At 45.1% G+C, this 19,788-nt stretch overlaps 1 protein-coding gene and 1 long non-coding RNA gene across 8 annotated transcripts in view; one reads left to right on the top strand and one right to left on the bottom strand.

The window, feature by feature from the left end:
* Nucleotides 1-19,788, top strand: part of XIAP (X-linked inhibitor of apoptosis) — a 90,331-nt gene that overhangs the window by 61,781 nt on the left and 8,762 nt on the right. For 6 of the 7 annotated variants that reach the window (XM_068251176.1, XM_068251175.1, XM_068251178.1 and 3 more), the window contains 2 exons: nucleotides 4,961-4,994; nucleotides 18,180-18,374. In XM_068251176.1, coding sequence (XP_068107277.1) covers nucleotides 4,961-4,994; nucleotides 18,180-18,374 — 229 coding nt within the window. The remainder of the gene's footprint in view (nucleotides 1-4,960; nucleotides 4,995-18,179; nucleotides 18,375-19,788) is intronic. The other variant, XM_068251181.1, reaches the window with a different exon arrangement.
* LOC137529151 (uncharacterized) overlaps nucleotides 11,396-19,788 on the bottom strand; it is a 23,870-nt gene continuing 15,477 nt past the window's right edge. The window contains exons 2-3 of the long non-coding RNA XR_011023594.1: nucleotides 16,875-16,969; nucleotides 11,396-11,601 (exon numbers count right to left, since the gene is read on the bottom strand). This is a non-coding gene — a long non-coding RNA (uncharacterized lncRNA). The remainder of the gene's footprint in view (nucleotides 11,602-16,874; nucleotides 16,970-19,788) is intronic.

The raw sequence follows: 19,788 nt of genomic DNA, 5'->3' as shown, positions 1-19,788 counted from the left end.
TTTATAATAGAGATGGTAATCTTGTGTGGGAAAAAAAGCCTTGTTTACCCAGCTGTTTAGTAACAATTTTGTGTCAGCATGGGGGGAGGCAGAGCTGAACTGTAACCTGGCTGTAAACTGTTTACTTTACACTGTGTGGCATAGAGAGACACGCAGACAGGAGCACAGAGCATCAGCTGAAGTGTATTTACACATTTGAAGCTATATTTCTACTTTCTATCATTCTGAACAGATTCCAGTCTCAGTATTTGAGCCAGTGAAGATAGTTTCTGTTTGCTGGATGTGCTGGGCACAGTCCTCCAAAATAATGCCCACAGTGAGAACTGTTCTCTGTAAACGTAATTTTTTGCATATAAAACATGAAAAGAGGAAAAAAAGCCTTGGTATTGCTATTTGCTAGTAATTACTGGTAATATATGAGGCATTTATAATTTGTTAACTTTGATAGTAGATCTTTTAAAGAGAACCTGAGGTGGCATATGATAATCCTAATAGGTCCCAGAGGCATGTCATTTGCACAATGACATGCCTCTGGGTCATTGTACCGCCGCTTCCAGCCCCCCAGTGCACCGCGCAGCTCCCCCTTAAAGAGAGTCTGAAGCGAGAATAAATCTCGCTTCAGACCTCATAAATAGCAGGGGCATGTGTTCCCCTGCTAAAACGCCGCTATAGCGCGGCTTAACGGGGGTCCCTTCACCCCCAAATCCCCCTCGATACACCGGGGGAGCGCTTCCTGGTTGGGGCAGGGCTAACCGCCGCAGCCCTGCCCCACGCGCGTCTGTCAGCGCGTATCTCCGCCTCTCCCCCGCCCCTCTCAGTCTTCCTTCACTGAGAGGGGCGGGGGAGAGGCGGCGATGCGCCGCTGACAGACGCGACTGGAGGCAGGGCTGCAGCCGTTAGCCCTGCCTCCAGGAAGAGACAGCCAGCGACCTTTTCACGACACACTTTTGCGGGGGGGTGGGTTGGGGGTGAAGGGACCCCCGTTTAGCCGCGGGATAGCAGCGTTTTAGCAGGGGCACACGTGCCCCTGCTATTTATGAGCTCTGAAGCGAGATTTATTCTCGCTTCAGAGTCTCTTTAAAAGATCGGCAGGTTGGCGACAGTCAGCCTCATAGCATATCTGCCTGGATTCCAGGCTCTCCCCGCCTCTGTTAGCTTCCACCAATAGTAAGCCAAGCCGCGACCCGGAAAGTACTTCCTGGGTTGCGGCTTTGTCGAGTAGCAGGGGGAGCCTGGAATCCAGGCGGAGATGCTACGAGGCTGACCCGACACCCTCCCATAAATAAAGCCAGCTAGCAACAAGCAGATTGTCGCTAGCCTGGTAATCTTTTAAGGGGTGGCAGCAGAGTGCGGGGGGACTAGCAGTGGTGGTACTATGACCCAGAGGCATGTCATTGTGCACACGACATACCTCTGGGTCCTATTATGATTATCATATGCTACCGTGGGTTCTCTTTAAGTGCCCACTAGTGACACAGTCTTAACCTTAAAGTGAACCTCTGGACTAAAAATCTACTCGGCAGAACTGAAAAGGCTTGGTGTTTCTTTAACAGTTTCACAGCATCAGAACTTTGTTTTTCTTACCAAAGCATCATTTTTAGCTGCATTTTTAGCTAAGCTCCACCCATCAAAGAAAACTGCCCAGGCTTTTTTTCCCTGATGCTGTGCAAAGCATGATGGGATTTCCTATGTTGTTGGTCACATTGCCTAGCAACTGGGAGGCGTGATCAGCACACAGGACAGTTGGAACTGTGTCTCATGCTCCCTGTCACCTCCTTTCAACCAAAATGGCTTGATGGCTGCCCTCATGAAATCACAAACATTTGCCTGTTCTTTTAAAACAGGGTGGGTAAGAGATTATATTATCTATCTATTTTAATTAACATAACTAATGTAACTTAATGACAGTATGTTTGTTTAGGCTGAAGTTCCTCTTTAACGTGAGAGCAGGAATCAGAAAGATTTTATACTTGCTCAAGGCTTCCGCCAACCCCGCAAGCACCGCTGGGTTCCTCATCGTCCTGCCGGGTGACTTAGTTCGGCTGCAATCAGCCCAATAACTGGCTCAGTCGGGCTCTTCTGCACATACGCGACGGCTGAGCATGCACAGAAGAGTCTGACTGACCCAGATTACTGGGGCTGATTGTGACTGAATGGAGCCACCCGGGAGAACTGCGAGGGATGCAGTGGTGCTCATGGTACTCAGTGGAGGAAGCCTCGAATAAGTATAAAATATTTCTGATTCCTGCTCTCCGGTTTCCTTTAAAGAGAACCCGAGGTGGGAATTACTTTTACTATTGGGGCACAGAGGCTGGTTGTGCGCACTAAGACCAGCCTCTGTTGCCCCATCGTGTGTCTCCATGTCCCCCCTGCTCGCCGCTATACCCCCCGCATTGCTGGCGACACGCAGCGTGTCGCCAGCTCAATGTTTACCTTGCGCTGTCAGTCAGCGCTGCTCCCCTGCCTCCTCCGCATCGGCGCACCCGCCCGTGTCCCTTCCCTCCGGCTGATAGGAGGGAAGTGACGCGGCGGGTGGCGCCGATGTGGAGGAGGCGGGGGAGCGGCGCTGACTGACAGCGCAAGGTAAACATTGAGCTGGCGACACAGCCAGCAATGCGGGGGGTATAGCGGCGAGCAGGGGGGACATGGAGGCACACGATGGGGCAACAGAGGCTGGTCTTAGTGCGCACAACCAGCCTCTGTGCCCCAATAGTAAAAGTAATTCCCACCTCGGGTTCTCTTTAAGGGCCCTGTTACACTCTAGGGGCTTGATTCACTAAATCGTGATGTGATATGGTTGCACTAGCGTTTTGCGCGCGTTATAACACACATAAAATTTTTTGCATGCAATCGTGAATTTTCGTGCGAAAACGCGGGCGAGTGTCTGATCTGCCTATGTGGCCTGGATCAGGGACTTCATTCACTCAATTCAATAAATATATCTTGGCATTTCCAAGGGAGATGTCATAAGTGATCCATCAACCATGCACTGGAATTATTAAATCTGCTATGATGTGGTTAAATATTGCAGCCATCTTCTAGATAACACTAAGACATAATGGGAGTTGCTATTATTATTAGGATTTTTTTTTATTTATGTAGCACCAACATTTTCCGTAGCGCTATACATAGTGCCAAATAAATCGTGCGGAAGCATGTATACTATTAGGACACCTAGCAATACAAATAGAGGTAGTCCCCGACTTACGAACGCCTGACTTACAAACCACCCGTCGATACGATTAGCCCGATCCTGTTGCGATTACGTCATTTCCATGTTGGGGAAGTTTAAAGAAGCGGCTTCAAACTTTCAAGTGCCCGCGCGTGCAACAGCGCTGAACTCTCCTCCGAACCGAGTCCAACACTGTCTGGTTTCCCCTCCGCTTCCTGCTAACTCTGGCCGTGTACAGCATTGCTTCGCTTCCTGTATGTCATGTGACAGGAAGCGATGATGTACGCAGCTAGAGGGAGCCGGAGGCTGAGTGGGTAGAAAGAAATCGCTGGACTCGAGCTAGAAGGTGAGTCCAGAGGGGGCAAATCGGAGGTACAAACGGGACAAAGCAAAGGCACAGAGTGGGCAAAGCGGAGGAACAGAGGGGGGTATAGAGGAACAGGGGGTACAAATGGGATAGAGAGGCACAGAGGGGGTACAAATAGAGTGGGGAACTAAAAGAGGCACAGAGAGGGGACATAGAGGGCACAGATTGGTGCCAAATGGACACAGGGGGGACAAACAGGCATTAAAGGGGACAAACCAGTCACAAAGGGGGGCACTGGAGGCAATGTGGGACAGAGATGGCACAGCATTCCTACTTAAGAACGGGTTCAGGTTAAGAACGAACCTACGGTCCCTATCTCATTCGTTAACCGGGGGGACTGCCTGTACATACATTGTTGATTTGTGGTTTGAAACGTCACCAATACTGGTGCATGTTCATATGATGAATTACAGCAGAATCAGAAACACTAGGAGGACTCTGCTACAATTCGGTCCATTTACAAGTGACTCGCCAACTGTTAACAATGGCTACTAAATTATCAGTTGTGTGATTGTAGTATCATACAGGTTCCTGCAATGAGAACTATTCTAATTGCAGCCATACACTGGTTGATTTGCCATCAGATTCGACAAACAGATAGATCCTGATCAGAAAGAGATCGTATGGCTGCCTTTACTGCAAACAGATTGTGAATCGATTTCAGCATGAAACCGATCACAATCTGTGGAGCTGCCGCCGCCTGCCCGCCAGCTATACATTACCTGATCTGGCTGGCGCGACTCCCCCGGTCTCCGCTGTCTTCTTCTCCGCGCTTGTCTCCGGTCTGGCTGGCTTGCTTCACTGAACTTCCTGTCCAGGGGAAGTTTAAACAGTAGAGGGCGCTCTACTGTTTAAACTTCCTGCCGGGACAGGAAGTTCAGTGAAGCTGGAGCCCGGAGCGGAGAAGAAGACAGCGGAGACCAGGGGAGGCGCGCCGGCCGGAACAGGTAATGTATCTCTGCTGTATTGCGTCGGTCGTCGGGCATTTGAAAGCCGCTATCGACGCACTCCTGACCCGCCGGCGATCGAGAAAAGTCTTCCGTACGGACGGGTCGACGGAACGATTGATTTCGGACGGAAATCGATCATTCTGTCAGCGTTTGCGTGGCGATTTCACAGCAGATTCGATCACAGTGATCGAATCTGCTGTATATCGGCGGGAAAATCGTTAGGTGTATAAGCCCCTTAATAATAAAACTATTTGAATTAATTTATTAAAAAAATAAAATACTATCCTGGTACTGTGAATGCTGCATGCAATTACAGTCGCGCAACCACTGATTCCCCCTCTCCCCCTGCATAGGGTTATTGTTAACATTATGGATTGTCCACCATCCCCTTTCCATAAGATAATCTGGCTGCAGCAATGTATGGTGTGTTATTGTTTTCATCTGTGTGCTTCTCTCTTCTCTCCATTTTAGCCAAGTGTGGACTTAACGCCGGCCTTATTAGAAGGTAAGTTAGTCAACACTTTGTGTGTTTATAAACTTTGAATTTTTACATTTACTTCATGCTGATTATAGTAAGAAGCCAAAATGGTTAATAGAGGAACCAGTTCTAGGTTTTATATTACCTTAACATTAAAGTGGGATGGAACTTCCACTAGAAAACTCTTGTATCCATAGCAATAGGTGCAAGAAATGTACCTATAGCTAAGCACAAGAGAATAGTTTCCCCAAAAAACTTGCACTCCTCCCCAGCCTCCTCTCTCTTAGTGACATGGCAAGGCTCACAATGCAGTCCATTTACAAGTGACACGCCAGTTGTTACCACAGCGACACATGGCTAAAAGGCAGGAAGCTCAGGAGGTGTGTGCAGGGCTGTGGAGATGGAGTCGTGGAGTCGGGCAATTTTGGGTGCCTGGAGTCGGGAAAAAATGCACCGACTCCAACTCCTAATGAATTTGTAACTGTAATTAAAATAGAAAATATGATAAAATGTTCTATTTCTCAGATAATAGTCATTAAAAATAATGTATATATACAGTATATATACAGTAATAGCTGTGCTTAGTCCACAAAAATGAAATAAACCAATCAAAATTAGTTACTTGTGCTGCTTCAATAAAGCAGTCCTCGTATTTTTAAGGTCAGATATACATATCTGATTGTGACTGTATATATGATGTGTACACAGGAATCTCTTATATATACTAAATAACATCTATGCTGTAAGAATAAAGCCTGATGTGTAGCTGTGTCACTAATAGAGATGGTCAATGAGATGGAAACAATTCTGCATTGATGCTGATTTATGCAAATGTATGCACTCCCTTTGCTGATGAAATCAAATAATTTGATATGTTGTTAAAATTTGGTTTAGTGACTGCAAATTAAAGGGTACCTGAGACAGATGAAAAGTAAAGTTGTATACATACCTGGGGCTTCCTCCAGCCCCCTTCAGGCTATTCAGTCCCTCGCTGTCCTCCACCACCCGGATCTTCTGCTATGAGTCCTGGTAATTCAGCCAGTCAGCGCTGTCCGGCCATATGCCGCTCCCACAGCCAGGAATATTCTGCACCTGCGCAAAAGTGCTGCACAGGTGTAGTATGCTCCTGGCGGTGGAGTGTGTGCATGCGCACTACGCCCGACTGGCTCAAGTACCTGTACTCATAGCAGAAGATCCAGGTGGTGGAGGAGGACAACGAGGGACTGATTATCCTGAAGGCGGCTGGAGGAAGCCCCAGGTATGTATAAAACTTTAATTTCATCTGTCTCAGGTTTACTTTGTTACACAGTAGTACTATACTCTACATATGCACTCCCCACAGAGCTGCAGGGAATCCACTGAGAATGCTGTGCACATTGAACACAGAGGTGTTGTGTGTTTACAATCTCCTCATTCCCCTGCAGAGTACCTGCACATCATTCTTACATGTTCCCACACTTACATTGCCCAGGGCCTGATAGATGTTCTTTGTTCCGGTTTGTACCTTTTAAAAGTACTCTTACCAAGGACTAGTTTTAGTTTAAAGGGAATAAATATAGTAGTCTACATATCCTTCTCACTTCAGTTGTCTTGTAAAATTCCTAAGCGTTGGCAGTTAAGAGACGAATTTCACGTTACATACTTTTAATCAACAAAATTGTAATATGCAAATTAGAGGAGTCGGAGTCGGTGGAATCCTAAACTGAGGAGTCGGAGTCGGTGGATTTTTGGACCGACTCCACAGCCCTGGGGGTGTAAGTATCTCGGGCAGAGAACTGATATGCCCGAGCAACTTCCACTTGCTAGGCACTAAGAGCTGGATCAACTAGGTAATGATCTATAATCTTCTGAACAGTCAGCTGTCGTCTTATACACCAGGGGCCTTATGCAATTCACTTTTTCCACTGAGTTTTTTCTCCTAAAAGATAATTTTTCATCTTCAGTTTAAATTAACTTTTTAGCACTTTGCAATGGAAAAAGTACCAAATAGTACTTGAAAATTACTCTCAAAATTATTTTGAATATTTGTTTGCTTGTTGGTGTAAAAGCATTTCATTTACAAGTTGTGAAAATATCGCCTAGGAGAAAACTCAAGTGAATTGCATACGGCCCCGGGTGTCGTTGATGCCGGGGGATACTGTTACCGCCTCTCAGATCTCGCTGCTGAGGACTGTAGTAAAGCGGTGCAGGTGCACGTGTGCGAGATCTGAGAGGCCGAGAAGGAGGTGAATAGGATACAAGGGTGGGTCAGAAGGGTGAAAAAGTTGGGTTTTATGGGCACAGCACGATCTATTCTTCCATACCGCTCTGATAAACGGAGACGAGGAGAGCTGACCAATCCACTTAGGGAGAGTTGACCAATCCAACTAGTCAATCGCCTATATACTGCTTTATACTGGGTACCACATACAGTACAGTACTGCGCCAGTATCTGTTCATACATAGCACCAGTATATGATGTTTTTTTAATTTATATTTGGTGTGCATTGGAAGAGGGGTAGTCTTATACGGCGAGTATATCCCAGAGTTGTATTGTAATTGGAAAAGTTGGGGGGGGGGGGGTTAGGAAATGCTGTTCGTGTGATCCCCCCAGTGTGTCCCGGTATAGCTAGTATGGTGCCCAGTATGGGTAGGTGGTGCCCCAGTATAGCTAGTATCGTGCCCAGTATAGCTAGTAAAGTGCCCAGTATGAATAGGTAGTGCCCAGTATAGCTAGTATAGTGCCCAGTATGGGTAGGTGGTGCCCCAGTATAGCTAGTATCGTGCCCAGTATAGCTAGTATCGTGCCCAGTATAGCTAGTAAAGTGCCCAGTATGAATAGGTAGTGCCCAGTATAGCTAGTATAGTGCCCAGTATGGGTAGGTAGTGCCCCAGTATAGCTAGTAAGGTGCCCAGTATGGGTAGGTAGTGCCCTAGTATAGTGCCCACTATGGGTAGGTAGTGCCCCAGTATAGCTACAGACAGTGCAGAATTATTAGGCAAGTGGTATTTTTGAGGAATAATTTTATTATTGAACCATGTTTTCAATGAAGCCAAAAAAACTCATTAATATCAAAGCTGAATATTTTTGAAAGTAGTTTTTAGTTTGTTTTTAGTTTTAGCTATTTTAGGGGGATATCTGTGTGTGCAGGTAACTATTACTGTGCATAATTATTAGGCAACTTAACAAAAAACAAATATATACCCATTTCAATTATTTATTTTTACCAGTGAAACCAATATAACATCTCAACATTCACAAATATACATTTCTGACATTCAAAAACAAAACAAAAACAAATCAGTGACCAATATAGCCACCTTTCTTTGCAAAGACACTCAAAAGCCTGCCATCCATGGATTCTGTCAGTGTTTTGATCTGTTCACCCTCAACATTGCGTGCAGCAGCAACCACAGCCTCCCAGACACTGTTCAAAGAGGTGTACTGTTTTCCCTCCTTGTAAATCTCACATTTTATGATGGACCACAGGTTCTCAATGGGGTTCAGATAAGATGAACAAGGAGGCCATGTCATTAGTTTTTTTTTCTTTTATACCCTTTCTTGCCAGCCACGCTGTGGAGTACTTGGACGCGTGTGATGGAGCAATGTCCTGCATGAAAATCATGTTTTTCTTGAAGGATGCAGACTTCTTCCTGTACCACTGCTTGAAGATGGTGTCTTCCAGAAACTGGCAGTAGGACTGGGAGTTGAGCTTGACTCCATCCTCAACCCGAAAAGGCCCCACAAGCTCATCTTTGATGATACCAGCCCAAACCAGTACTCCACCTCCACCTTGCTGGCGTCTGAGTCGGACTGGAGCTCTCTGCCCTTTACCAATCCAGCCACGGGCCCATCCATCTGGCCCATCAAGACTCACTCTCATTTCATCAGTCCATAAAACCTTAGAAAAATCAGTCTTGAGATATTTCTTGGCCCAGTCTTGACGTTTCAGCTTGTGTGTCTTGTTCAGGGAGGGTCGTCTTTCAGCCTTTCTTACCTTGGCTATGTCTCTGAGTATTGCACACCTTGTGCTTTTGGACACTCCAGTGATGTTGCAGCTCTGAAATATGGCCAAACTGGTGGCAAGTGGCATCTTGGCAGCTGCACGCTTGACTTTTCTCAGTTCATGGGCAGTTATTTTGCGCCTTGGTTTTTCCACACGCTTCTTGCGACCCTGTTGACTATTTTGAATGAAACGCTTGATTGTTCGATGATCAAGCTTCAGAAGCTTTGCAATTTTAAGAGTGCTGCATCCCTTTGCAATATATCTCCCTATTTTTGACTTTTCTGAGCCTGTCAAGTCCTTCTTTTGACCCATTTTGCCAAAGGAAAGGAAGTTGCCTAATAATTATGCACACCTGATATAGGGTGTTGATGTCATTAGACCACACCCCTTCTCATTACAGAGATGCACATCACCTAATATGCTTAATTGGTAGTAGGCTTTTCGCGCCTATACAGCTTGGAGTAAGACAACATGCATAAAGAGGATGATGTGGTCAAAATACTCATTTGCCTAATAATTCTGCACTTCCTGTAGTATAGTGCCCAGTATAGCTAGTATAGTGCCCAGTATGGGTAGGTAGTGCCCCAGTTTAGCTAGTATAGTGCCTAGTATAGCTAGTATAGTGCCCAGTGTAGGTAGTATAGTGCAACCCAGCTCCCCCCACGGCCGCCGCTGCTATTACATTAGCTCAGTGCCGCTTCTATTCCCCTGTCCTGCTCGTATAATCCACAGCAGCGCGCCCCACGGCGGCTGCTGTGATGAGGGAGGAAGCCGTAGAGAGAGGCATCCTTTAGCGCCGATGTGTATTGCCATTACTATGGGAACCGCTCTCTCTCTACAGCTCCCTCCCTCATCACAGCAGCAACCGCCGTGGGGCGCGCTGCTGTGGATTATACGAGCAGGACGGAAATAGAAGCGGCGCCAAGCTAAGGTAATAGGAGCGGGGGAAGGCTTAATTTCTATCACATGACTCGCAAGCAAGCCGACCCCCCCCCCCCCCCCCCCAACTTTTGACCCACTTTTTGGGGGTCAAAAATTCGGCTTGCTTGCAAATATATACGGTATGTATATGTATGTGTGTGTATATATTTTTACATTGATGACTGAAAATGGCTGCTCAATCACCATTGATCACTCTGGTCAGAAAGATCTTTGGGGCGGTAGACTTGCAACTTATTGACTGAAACACCGTCCCCATCTCTCCCTCGTTTCCCCCCCCACACCCCTCATGTAAAATAGTGCTCCCACTGCAGAGTGTTGGCCTGCTCCATGACCTGGCTGCATGCACACTACATAACTACATATGTGTCACGGGGTAAAGGCAACCAGCGAGGAAGGAGAGAGTACAGAGAAGGAACGTGCTAGCGGGTCAGTTGAGTGTATTCCGCTGCCAAGATGAATTTTTAAAAAAAAATCTATTTGCAATGTGTGGCAGTAGTAGAGTTTTCTCTGATCAGATTTTTACTCCGTCCGGGAGATGTACTCACATTGAAGGACTACATCTCCCAGCATGCACTGCATCGGCCCGGGACACACAACTTCAAACCTCTGCAGTCTGGATGGAGAAGATGGCAGAGTGCATAGAGAAATGGGGCTAGGGCAAAACTCTCTACAGGAAATTAATGCCCTTTTGCCATCTTCAGATTGAGTTGAGAGATAGGAGGGCGGAAATGATATTCCTGGAATAAGGCTCTAAATACCAAACAATGAAGCAAGCAGCTGCAGTAAATGTATATTAAGTTGAGATTATGAAGACCATTAGTGTAGCTTTAGACAGGGCTGAGGAGTCAGAGCAATTTCGGGTACCCAGAGTTGGAGTCGGAGTTGATGATTTCATGAACTAAGGAGTTGGAGTCGGAGTCAGATGATGTTTGTACAAAATCCACAGCCCTGGTAAGTATTAGACTAAGGAGTCAGAGTCGATGAGTCGGAGCCAATTTGGGTACTTAGAGTCTGAGTCGGTGGTTTCATAAACTGAGGAGTAGGATTCAGAAGATTTTTGTACCGACTCCACAGTCCTTTAGAGCATTTAGTTCTCAGTTATGTTTGCGAGCAGCCAAGTGCAAACTGTTGAAATGTGGTGCCTTTGAAATTTTCATGATTAAGACGTTATTACACTAAAGATATCCCACTATTATCATTCTGTGTGATATTCACCGATGTGACAGTTTTTCCAAGCATGTAAAAACATTTCACGTGCTTGCTAGATTTATTATGCAAAACCCCTTAAACTGGTGAAACAAGTAGCAAAGTTACCAGCACTCTTAATAATGAAAAAATATGGTAAATTGAAGAGAGATTAACAGAGAGTAAGAGGAGTGCTGATCAAAGTAATAAAATGCTAAATTGAACATTAGCCACAGAAATAGGATAGTATGGTATAGTTTTGGTGGTGGCCAGGCTAAAATACAACAGCTAATTATTTTCCTTAAATTGCTTTCATTATATCTTAAGACTCGGAGTCTTGCATTGCTGTATGAACTCCTTTCCTATCTGGCTTTGAATCCTGCTTGCACAGCCTCTGAAAGTAGGAAATCAAAGTAATGCACTGTTGAATCCAGGGCTGCGGAGTCGTGGAGTCGGAGTCTGAGCAATTTTGGGTGCCTGGAGTCGGGGAAAAAATACTCCAACTCCTAATGAATTTGTAACTGTAATTAAAATAGAAAATATGATAAAATGTTATATTTCTCAGATAATAGTCATTAAAAATAATGTATATATACAGTAATAGCTGTGCTCAGTCTACAAAAATGAAATAAACCAATCAAAATTAGTTACTTGTGCTGCTTCAATAAAGCAGTCCCCGTATTTTTAAAGTCAGATATACATATCTGATTGTGACTGTATATATGATGTGTACACAGGAATCTCTTATATATACTAAATAACATCTATGCTGTAAGAATAAAGCCTGATGTGTAGCTGTGTCACTAATAGAGATGGTCAATGAGATGGAAATAATTCTGCATTGATGCTGATTTATGCAAATGTATGCACTCCCTTTGCTCATGAAATCAAATAATTTGATATGTTGTTAAAATTTGGTTTGGTGACTACAAATTAAAGGGTACCTGAGACAGATGAAAAGCAAAGTTTTTTTTTTTTTTTTTTATTTTTTTTTTTTTTATACATACCTGGGGCTTTCTCCAGTCCCCTTCAGGCCAATCAGTCTCTCGCTATCCTCCTCCACCACCTGGATCTTCTGCTATGAGTCCTGGTAATTCAGCCAGTCAGCGCAGTCCAGCCACGTGCCGCTCCCACAGCCAGGAACATTCTGCACCTGCGCAATAGTGCTGCGCAGGTGTAGTACGCTTCCGGCGGCGGAGTGTGTGCATGCGCACTATGCCAGACTGGCTCAAGTACCTGGACTTATAGCAGAAGATGCAGGTGGTGGAGGAGGACAACGAGGGACTGATTAGCCTGAAGGGGGCTGGAGGAAGCCCCAGGTATATATATATAAAACTTTAATTTCATCTGTCTCAGGTTTACTTTGTTACACAGTAGTACTATACTCCACATATGCACTCTCCACAGAGCTGCAGGGAATCCACTGAGAATGTTGTGCACATTGAACAGAGAGGTGTTGTCTATCACCCATAAACCTGGTTCAGATTGTGCATGAAGAATGCAGGAGAATGAATGAGATTCTTCCTCTATTACACATTATTCATGTACAATCTGAACATGGATCAGGCCCTAGGCAATGTAACTGTGGGTACATGTAAGAGTGATGTGCAGGTACTCTGCAGGAGAATGAATGAGATTCTTCCTCTATTACACAGAGTACCTGCACATCACTCTTACATGTACCCACAGTTACATTGCCTAGGGCCTGATCTATGTTCAGATTGTACATGAATAATGTGTAATAGAGGAAGAATCTCCTCGTTCCCCTGCAGAGCACCTGCACATCATGCTTACATGCACCCACAGTTACATTGCCTAGGGCCTGATAGATGTTCTTTGTTTCGGTTTGTACCTTTTACAAGTACTCTTACCAAGGATTAGTTTTAGTCTAAAGGGAATAAATATAGTAGTCTACATATCCTTCTCACTTCAGTTGTCTTGTAAAATTCCTAAGCGTTGGCAGTTAGGAGACGAATTTCACGTTACATACTTTTAATCAACAAAATTGTAATATGCAAATTAGAGGTGTTGGAGTCGGTGGAATCCTAAACTGAGTCGGTGGATTTTTGGACCGACTCCACAGCCCTGGTTGAGTCACCCCTTAGTGCTCAGACACACTATAAGCGCTTTTCTGAGCACTTGCGAATGATTAGCGCTTTTTAAAAATCACTCCCATTCACGTTCATTAAAATCACGGTTAAAATCAGTGAAAAATTATCTCCTAGGAGAAAACTTAGGAGGAAAAGCTAATTGAATACAGGCCATAGGGTGTAAAGCCCATCTCTCTGTTGCTGCTCTGGTAAAAATGACCCATGGTGCTTGATTCATAAAGTTGCTCGCGCTAAGTAATCAGCGCAACTTAATTTTTTCCCCCTCCATGCTACGTGCGCTTCTGGCAGTGTAGCATGCGTAACTAAATGGCCGCTGTTTACAGAAGCCCCGCGTTAGTGATGAATTGCTACCGCGATACTTCACTAGCGCGGTTGCTACTATGTTAACTAACATAGTAACTATACTATGTGTGCGGCTGCTGTAAGTAGTGGGTGTTGTTTAGTTATGCATGCTACACTGCCACTAGTGTGCGTAGTGTGCTGTGGTTAAAAATTAAGAGGAAGTTGCTGGCGCTATATACTTTGATGAGTCAACTGGCTTAAAGGGTCACTATGGTGAAAATTATGCTGTTCCATTATACCCCCCATCAGTTATTTAATATGGACAGCATACATTTCATCAGTTTGTGTTAAAAAAAATTGCTCCTAACATCTATACTCCACTACACAGCTGAGCTGCATCATTAGATCAAGAAAGCAAGGGACTGCTCTCTGTTCAACTGCAAGCAGACACTCTGCACAGCTGATTGTAGTGTGTCTGTAGGTGCTGCTGGTGCTTTTCATGGGTAACTAGGTAAGTAAATAAACAGGCTGCTAATTAGTTACTTACTACACAAAGAATTGAATGTGTGCATTAAACACCAAGTGAACACCTGACATATCTGGCTAAGCAAATTTGGCCTAATTGGCTATTCATGAGGCAATGCTCATGCAAATATGCATTCGCTTTCGCATGCCAACTTATGCAGGGTCAAAAACCAATGCCGCAAAGCGGTCGCCCTGCGGGAATTAGTTCATGCTTCAATAGCACTATCCAGGAGCGCCACGGGGAGGCTTCCCAATGCCCCCATACAACCGGGGGAACCGCGGGGTCCCAGGCGCTCTCACTGCCTGGGAACCACAGCGGTACCCCAGAGGGGGAGGCTGGGTGGCGCAGGCGACCCCCCCCCCCCCCCCCCCAAGCGTGGCCAGCGCCGGGGAGAGCCGTCCGCACCCACCTCCCAATATTTAAAAACAGGCACTTACCTTAACGTCCATTGCGTTCTGCTACTGAGCATAGCTTGGGTGCAACACATTTGAAAAGGAAAGGAATGAAGCATGGGTCGCACCGAGCTTTGGAGCTCAGGGCTGGCTCACACACAACATTTCAAGGGGGGGGGGGGGGGGAAGGTAATGCGCAGATGGCCCACTCCAGGGCTCACACCACCTGGAATGAGCCATCCACCACCCGCCTCCAAAGGGAGGGGATACAAAATGAACCACTACACAAAGAATTGAATGTGTGCATTAAACACCAAGTGAACACCTGTCATATCTGGCTAAGCAAATTTGGCCTAATTGGCTATTCATGAGGCAATGCTCATGCAAATATGCATTCTCTTTCGCATGCCAACTTATGCAGGGTCGAAAACCAATGCCGCAAAGCAGATCGCCCTGCAGGAATTCGTTCATGCTGCAGGAGCGCCACAGGGAGGCTTCCCAATTCTTTGTGTAGTAATTAGTTACTTAGCAGCTTGTTTATTTATATTTTTAGCTACTTACATATGAAAAGCACCAACACGGCTCTGTAGCTCTGTAGTGTGTGAGTCGCCCAGGTGTGTAGAGTGCCTGCTAGCAGTTTAGCAGAGAGCAGTTTGTTAGGAGCTTTTTTTTTTTTTTTTTTAACACAAACTCTATGGTGAAATTTATGCTGCTCATATTAAATAACCATAATTTCACCATAATTCCCCTTTAACATTTTAATGTTTAGCAGAAAATTCTCCTAACTTGCAAATCTTGTGAAATGTATCAAATTGAAGCCTCCAGCTGCCAGCTATTTGGTAGAGGCTTTTCACCTGCTTGCTTAGGCCTCTTAACATACAAGAGGCTGAACTGTGCACTTGTCGGACAATTTAGCCCCCCATCTTCTGGCCGCTGAGTGCCTTTTTCTGGTTGTAATTTTATGCAGCAATTGGAAGCGTTTTTAACTCCATGAGTGTCAGCATGTGACATGCGGTGTGGTTACCTGGCAGTGAGAAACCACACTATGTTGTCTGAATGTAGCCACGGCTGCACAAAAGATGTAATTCAGTGCGGCAGACTTCCTGTACTTCACTGCCTGTACTGAGTACTAGCAAGTAGGTGAGCAGCTGACAAGCAGGGGAATCACTGCCTTTGCCTTCCCTTTAGAAAAAGGCCTTACTGGGTCAATGAGCATTCTCTACTAAACTCTAGTTAGGAACAAGCGTTGTGTATGACCAGCATTCGAGATGGGCATCTGTGCAAGAGCGCTAATGTGTGCCACCATTATTCTATCCAGAATGGCAACTGAACATTTATATAAACATTTTATGAGCCTGACCTATAGATCTGTTTTGGTAAGACAGATAATGCCTCTCATTAGAGAAAAAGGGAATTTGGATTTGATTTTATGTGATTATATTGCTGTGCTTTAGTGGCTTCTTTATTTTGAGATGAGCTGGACTGCTGTATATAGGGGTAGGTAGCATTGTCTGGATGCGAAGCTGAAGGCTAATAACTAGTGGACATAGTGGCGGTAAATCCTTCCATGTTATTCTACCATCCTGGCTATTCTGTTCTTTACTGTCGTCACATGAACTTGTGCTAATTGCATACAAATCTTATCCACCTCCCAGTTCCAAGCAGGAACCTTTGACTTTTAAATTAATGCTGTTTATGCAAAATAAATGAACTCCAAAGATCTTGGTCTTGCTCCCAGATCACACTCATTTTGTCACACCGTTAATCTACCTTCTGACACTATTCAGCGTTCTATGTTATTTGTATGACTGTTGTAATAAAGCCCCAGAGAGGATACTGCTGCTATATATATCTGTTATCTCTTGGGCACCTCTTGGCTGTGTAATTCTGCGTTTTATGCTGCTAGCGCTTAGCTTTGGCCTCCTCTGCCACTCTGCTTTATCTGCATGTTTTGCATGTTTAATATTTTTCAGAATCTTACAATGCGTATAGTGTGAGATAAGTGTGCATCCTCTATGAATTTTTCTGGATTTCTGCCTGAATGTTTCATAAAATATACTCTTGTTTATCAACTGTACAGTCTTTATTAACAAATGATACACAGTTGTTTTTTACATTTCTATATCTTTATTGAACAACTGGTTCTGTGAAATAAGTTAATGGGAGCACTTTGATTTGCAATATATTTAGGGCCGAATGTGGGCCTATTTGGCAGCATTTCTCCGCGGGCGAGTTGGGTGCGGCAACACTGCCTATTCCTTCTATGGTTTGCTGTCTAGAATGGCACCGCAGTGTGATTTGGATATAGCTGTGCATGACATGGCTAAGCGATTTAGGCTGTGGCTTCACAACACGGGTGCCACGGTCGAATCAGAAACCGCTGCACCTTGTGGAGAAAAACCCCTAAGAGAGTCTTACAAAACAAAATCAAAAAGAGCATTATGTCTTTTATTTAGTCACTTTATAGCTCAGTTCCTACTTACCTAGCAACTCTTTTGTGATGTATTTGCTGTAACTTTGCATCATGTTTGTGTTGTCAATTTTTCTGGTGATCTGTAACAGTGTTGCAGTACAAGTACTGTAGAGAAAACAGGCACAGAAATTAGCACTTCATATAGTGTACTGTGCAAGAGGGACAAGGGTGAGAGATTTATTAACATAGCTGTACAGAAATGTGAAATACAACTCATTGCAAACTCGTTTGTGAATTGACAGGCTGACAAGATTTTTTATAAAGGAAAAAAAGTGTGTGCTCAGACCAAGTATCGCCTGACTTATATACTGGCTGCCAATTGTTTATTCACTAATTGAAATGGCACAACAAATGCATATTGCAGCAGCTTGCCAGAATGTGCAGGGTCTAAACTTAACTTGCTGCTATGACCTGCCGGAGTTGGCCGTCGCAGAATTCTTTGCATCTCAACTGGGATGCTGCATTTAGGCCTCCCATACCCCAAAGAAATGGGGGCAGCACCCCAAGCACTGCCACCACTAAGGAGCATAGTGACTTTACTATGAGGGGGGAGGTGGGAGCAGAGAACCACAGCACACCGCCCAGTGGGAACGTCTACATTGCCCCACCTCAGGAATGATCCTTATCTTGCAGCGAATTGCAACCTGCTGCAAGAGTATGCAAAATGCATGACCTGGGAGTGACATCACCAAGGGATAGTTGAGTGGGGGGAGGTGCAGGCAGCACCCCAAGGCAGAATAAGATGCACACACCCCCTCCCCCCTATAGTGAAAAGTTATAAAATAGAAGAGAGATCAGAAAACGATTGATATTCGCCATGTACATTGTTCATATTGTTTATTCCACCATGAGCCTGCACGTCGTCAACTTTACTACTGGCAGACATTAAAAAAAAAAATAGACCGCCAACTGCCATTATCTATATCCACACCCAATAACCATGTGATAGGCTATACACATGCACAGAGGGAGATACTGGCTGCTTGGCATTTGGAAACAGCGGTTATTTCCCACAATGCAACAAGGTTCACTGAAGGGAAACAGTCATGATATCTTACTGTGAGTGGTTTCACCACAATATCAGCCATACACACCCCTGATGATCTATTTGAGAAATTGTATAGATTTCTAATGGGAAAGGAGTATCGGCTTCCTGCTTTTGACTGAAGGCTTTAAAAAATTATAACTGCATGATGAAGCATGTGTATAAGCAATCCAAAATTAATGCAAACGTATATAATCAATGACTGTATTTGCTGCATGGCTTTGTCTTATTCGTGGGTTTGGTGCCTAACACAAATGCATCTCTCCCTAGACACGGAGTTAATGAAGAATCCTCTGGTGGCTAGTGCTCAGAAAATGGGGTTTCAGCTAGAAGAAATTAAGAAACTCATGCTAAAGAGAATAAAAAACACAGGAACAAATTACACATCACTGGAGGTATTGGTGTCTGATTTATTACGTTCTCAGACTGAAAATGGGGATGTGAAGCCCAGAGAGACTGGCAAAGGTGAGAAGGGGATGGTGAATTCCGTTGTCTCGGTACTTGTGAGGGTCTGCTCTACATAGAATACATTTGTGATTGCTTTATGCTGATGAAAAGCTACAAAGTCACATATTTATTTAGACATTATAGAATTCCTGTACATTATTGTATACAGTAAGAACATGTAAACAGAAAATATTTGGGATTGTTCTGTGCACTGTGGGCTTACCTGGCATTGTGAGAATTTACACTGTGTTACTATATGGGAAAAGAGAACAATATACCAGTGATGAAAAGAAATCTCTTCTTATTGGATAGTCACACTTGCTTCACATGACTAGTCTCTGTGATTTCCCTGGTTGGAACTTAGATGTTGGCAAACTTCGTTTTGTGGAAGAAAAAAAGTACACGTCCATTTTGGAGACATGTAAAAAAAAAAAAACAACTCGTACATACCTGGTGCTTCCTCCAGCCCCCTTCAGGCTGATCGGTCTCTTGCTATCCTCCTCTTCTGTCTGGATCCTTTACTAGGCGGCCGGGTAACATTGCAAGTACTTTTCATGCGTGGCTCGGCTGCACCCGCCCGATCATCCTCTCTTCACCAGGAGAGTTCTGCGCAGAACCTTCCCGTCCTCGGGAGCACAACGGGGGAACGCTTGCGGCTGGACTACATATGCACTGACTTGCCAAATTACAAGGCCGCCTAGTGGAGGATCCAGGCGGCAGAGGAGGATGGCGAGGAATTGAACAGCTTGAAGGGGGCTGGAGGAAGCACCAATTATGTATAAAACTTTTTTTACTCGTCTCAGGTACACTGAAAGTAGTGGACCCTAGCTGGGAGCTCCAGCTTTCACTCAGTGATGTGCCATGTGCAGGCAGCAGCAGCTTAATGAGCTCTGGCTCTTGGTCGTAATGAGCCTCCCATTCCTCTCACGGTCCCACGTTCCAGCCAGAACTTAGGTTCCCAAAGCCGGGGGCGTTGGGAGCCTGAGTTCTGCCGAAGACGGCTTACTACTGCGTATGCGCGAGGACAGTACGGAGTGGCTTGTCTTTGAGAGCACTTGGGCTTCCGAAGACTTCCAAAGCCTCGGGTAGCGGCAGAGTCCAGTCTCCGACTGATTCGTTGGAGATTGCTATAAAGGGGGAGCCAGTGAGAGAACGATGGGACCAGGATAGGAATGGAATGTCTCTATAGGACCCGGAGCCTTCCCTTTCCGTAGGTGAGTATCTGTTTTTTTTTTGTTTTTTTTTTATAGTTTCAGACTCCCTTTTAAAGGGAATTATATAAAAAACAAACGGCACTTACCTGGGGCTTCTTCAGCTCCTGGTAGTTGATCGGTGCCCTCGCCGCAGCTCCTCTCCCGTCCAGCGGTGAAGAAGCTGACCTCGCCAGGTCTGCTTCCGGGTCGGCGTCATGTGCATTTCACGGCGCGGGTCA

The sequence above is a fragment of the Hyperolius riggenbachi genome, chromosome 8 (genome assembly GCF_040937935.1).
Source record: "Hyperolius riggenbachi isolate aHypRig1 chromosome 8, aHypRig1.pri, whole genome shotgun sequence".
NCBI lineage: Eukaryota > Metazoa > Chordata > Amphibia > Anura > Hyperoliidae > Hyperolius > Hyperolius riggenbachi.
Note: the sequence above shows the minus strand (reverse complement) of the source record. Positions and strands in the feature narration are given on the sequence as shown.